Below are 3,618 nucleotides of genomic sequence, written 5' to 3' on the forward strand. Positions count from 1 at the left end.
CGCCCTGCTCTGCTCCCCCGTCTGCGCCCCGCAGCCCGGTCTCGCCTGCCTTCCCGCAGGCCCGCTGCCGGCCGGGCACCCCGAGCCATGGCCGCGTCTTTCTTTGCCGACTTCGGCCTGATGTGGTACCTGGAGGAGCTGGGGAAGGACGAGCTCAGGAAGTTCAAGCAGCTGCTGCGGATGGAGCCGCCGCCCCCCGGCCGCCCGCAGGTGCCCTGGGCGGAGGTGAAGAAGGCCGGGCGCGAGGGCCTGGCCACCCTGCTGCTGGCCGCCTACGGCCAGCAGGGCGCCTGGGCCGCCACCCTGAGCGTCTTCCAGAAGATGGGCAGGAGGGACCTGTGTCTGCGGGCGCGCAGCGAGAGCTCAGGTGCGGGCGGGCGCTGCGCCCTGGCGACTCGCAGCGGGACCGGGGGCCGCCCCGAAGCAGCAACAGGTCCCCAGGGGTGAACGGGCGCTCGGGCGAGCCCTCCGTGGAGTAAGTGGCTCACTCAGGAGCAGCGCGGGCCCGAGGGCTCCAAGCCGAAGGGGAAAAGCCAGCGCCCTTACGGGGGACAGCAGCAGGCCCCCGAGCCCTGTCCTGGGGCGGTGGGGCCCGGGCTCCGCTCTCAGCCTGCCCCTCGCCGGCCGAGCGGGCTCCAGTCAGCCCTTGGGGGGCGGGGGCTGCACGACAGGTGTCGCCGAGGCTTCCTCGGTCTCCGTGGGCTCACCGCAGAGCTCAGCCGGGGTGCCACCGCCTCGCCGGGGCGTCACTTCACGCGAGCCGTGTCCTCTCGGGGTTTCCTTGTCACGCGGGGCTCCCTTCGGCAGCTCGGTAAAGCCTGGTGTGGTGGACTCCAGCAGCATTCGGCGCCTGGGGGAGCTTCTGTTTCTGTCGCATTTGAAAGGCCACTCCGCAGAGGAGAACTTGGTAGCTGGTGGTCTTTCTCCGGCTGGCGTCCGAAGGCCAGGCTGCGCTCTCCTGACCGGTTTCTGCCGGGCAGCCCGGCAGCTCCCTGCTTTGCTTCCCTGGGGGCGTCAATTTTTCTCTATCGCCGCCCTGATAACTTCGGGGACGTCCCGCTTCCTCCACCCCTGGGTCTAGACGGCAGCCCAAGTTACCACAGATGACCAGGGCCCCCCGCTGCTCTGTGCCCACTCCCACCCGCCTCAGTCGCCTCAGTTCTGCAGTCGATGGCTAGTTTGTTTGGTTTAATTTTGTCTGTTCCTTTGACTGAAAGCACCTGGTATCCATCTTTCTCCTTCTGACTTCTTTCACTTAAAATCACCCCCCTCTATTTCCACCCTTGTTTAAAATGGCAAGACATGTTCCTTTTTCATGGCCGAGTAGTATTCCGTCGCGTCTCTCTGCCGCCTCTGAACCCACCCCTGTGTTTGGGCAGCGCGTTTCCACGCAGCGAGCACAGCAGCGCAGCCAGCCCTTCGAGCTGTTTCTGTAAACATTATCTCAAAGGAATGTGAATTTAGAATAAGTAATTAAAAAGTAAAACCTCAAAGTATTCGCCACAGAAATGCTATTAAATTTGGATTTCAGTGTTTGTGCTACGTGTGCCACGAATCACAGAAGGACACGAACAAAATAAAACGGGTATTTTACAGAGGAGAAAATTAAGACTTAAGAAAAGTGTCTAATGGTAGCATTTAACCCCCACCTGAGATTTTCAGCAGCAAGGGATCCGCTGAGGCGTCCCTGTCTCACTCACGGAACAGGCTCTGGCCTGTGGGCCCGGCTCGCAGAAGCTGGCCCTTCCGGGGAATGTGTCTGTCCGGGCGGGGGCGACGTTCTGACCCGGGTGGGCCGTGTTCTCTGCTCCCCCACCTCAGGACACGCCAAGGCGTACCGAGCCTACATCAAGGAGAAATTCAGCGTCTTCTGGGGCAGGCAGTCGGCCATGATGATCCAAGATTTCCTAAGCCAGGAGGCAAACCGGCGGGACTGTGAGTGCATGGAGCATTTCTTCAGCCCTCCGGAGCCTGACGCGGGCGGGCAGACGGTGGTCCTCAAGGGCATGCCGGGGGTCGGCAAGACCACGATGCTGGTCAAGCTGATGCTGGTCTGGGCCGAGGGCAGGGTCTACCGGGACCGGTTCTCCTACGTTTTCTACCTCTCCTGCTGGGAAATGAAGCAGTGGCCGGCCACCAGCTTGGCCGAGCTCATGTCCAGGGGCTGGTCCGACTCGCTGGCCGCCGTGGAGGAGATGTTATCGCAGCCGGAGCGGCTGCTGTTCATCGTCGACGGCTTGGAGGAGCTGGACTGCGACCTGAGCCAGCCTGCGCCCGCGCTGTGCCGGGACTGCCTGGAGCGGAGGCCGGCGCCGGTGCTCGTGAGCAGCCTGCTGCTGAGGCAGGTGCTGCCCGGGGCCTCGCTGCTGGTGGCCACCACGTCCGAGCACCTGCAGGACATCGAGCAGAAGCTGCAGCAGCCCACCATCAGGCTGCTCCTGGGCTTCACCCCCCAGGAGGTGAAGTCCTACTTCTGCAGCACGATCCCCGACCCGCACAGGGCGGCAGAGGCCTTCCACCTGGTGTGGGCCAGCACGCACCTGGCCTGCATGTGTGGGATCCCCGTCCTGTGCTGGCTGGTGTGCACCTGCCTGAAGCAGGAGCTGGAGGCGGGGCGCGACCTGGCCCCCGCCTGCGCCAGCACCACGTCTCTCTACAGCGCTTTCTTCCTGCACCTGTTCAGCCCCGGGGGCGCCGCGCGCCTGGACCCGCAGAGCCAGGGGCGCCTGGGCAGCCTGTGCGCCCTGGCCGCGGAGGGCATGTGGACAGACACGTTCGTGTTCAGCGGCGAGGACCTCCGGAGACACGGGCTGGCGGACGCCGACCTGCCCCCGCTGCTGTACGCCAAGGTCCTGCGGCCCTGGGGGGCGGGCGAGCAGTGGTACCGGTTCCCGCACATCAGCGCGCAGGAGTTCTGCGCCGCGCTCTTCTACTTCCTCCCGCTCCGCCGCGCCCCGGCGCCCGTGGGCAGCGCCGAGGACCTGCTCTTTCTCTGCCTGCGCAAGTTGAGGGTGCGCTGGATCTTCCTGGGGGCCTTCGTGTGCGGCCTCCTGAGCGACGGGGCGCAGCGGAGGCTGGAGGCCTGCGCGGGCCCCCACCTGGCCCGGGACGTGCAGCAGGTGCTGCGGCAGCACCTGCAGCGCGCGGCGGAGAGCGAGCTGCTCCGGCAGGACCTGGACTTCCTGGCGCTGTTCTACTGCCTGTTCGAGATGCAGAGCGAGGCCTTCGCCAGCTGGGCCATGGGCCTCTTCCCGGACGTGGCCGTGCGCATCACGGACAGCGTGGAGCTCGCGGTCAGCGCCTACTGCCTGAAGCTCGCCTCGGGCTTGACGAGACTGGCCGTCTCCATCCAGAACGTCTTTGACGAGGAAACCAAGGGGTGCGAGCTGTGTCCCCGGTGAGTCTCCAGTGGCTCCTGGCCTCTCTCCCCGCGCGGCCCCGTCACCCCAGCGCAGGTCCTGGTTTCACCTGAGCTCCATGGCCTGGTCTAAGGGCTGCTCAGCACTGCGCAGGCAGGACGCTCCTCCCCCTGGGCACCAGCCCCGCCCACGGGCAGGGAGCTCCTCCCCCTGGGCACCAGCCCCGCCCACGGGCAGGGAGCTCCTCCCCCTGGGCACC

At 65.9% G+C, this 3,618-nt stretch overlaps 1 protein-coding gene across 1 annotated transcript in view; it reads left to right on the forward strand.

Annotated features, from left to right (window-relative positions):
• The first annotated feature begins 87 nt into the window (after window positions 1–87).
• NLRP4 (NLR family, pyrin domain containing 4) overlaps window positions 88–3,618 on the forward strand; it is an 8,587-nt gene continuing 5,056 nt past the window's right edge. Inside the window, exons 1-2 of the mRNA XM_012734663.1 lie at window positions 88–367; window positions 1,822–3,397. Coding sequence (XP_012590117.1) covers window positions 88–367; window positions 1,822–3,397 — 1,856 coding nt within the window. The remainder of the gene's footprint in view (window positions 368–1,821; window positions 3,398–3,618) is intronic.

Source organism: Condylura cristata, unplaced genomic scaffold (genome assembly GCF_000260355.1).
Source record: "Condylura cristata isolate star-nosed mole 26May11 unplaced genomic scaffold, ConCri1.0 scaffold00066, whole genome shotgun sequence".
Taxonomy (NCBI): Eukaryota; Metazoa; Chordata; class Mammalia; order Eulipotyphla; family Talpidae; genus Condylura; species Condylura cristata.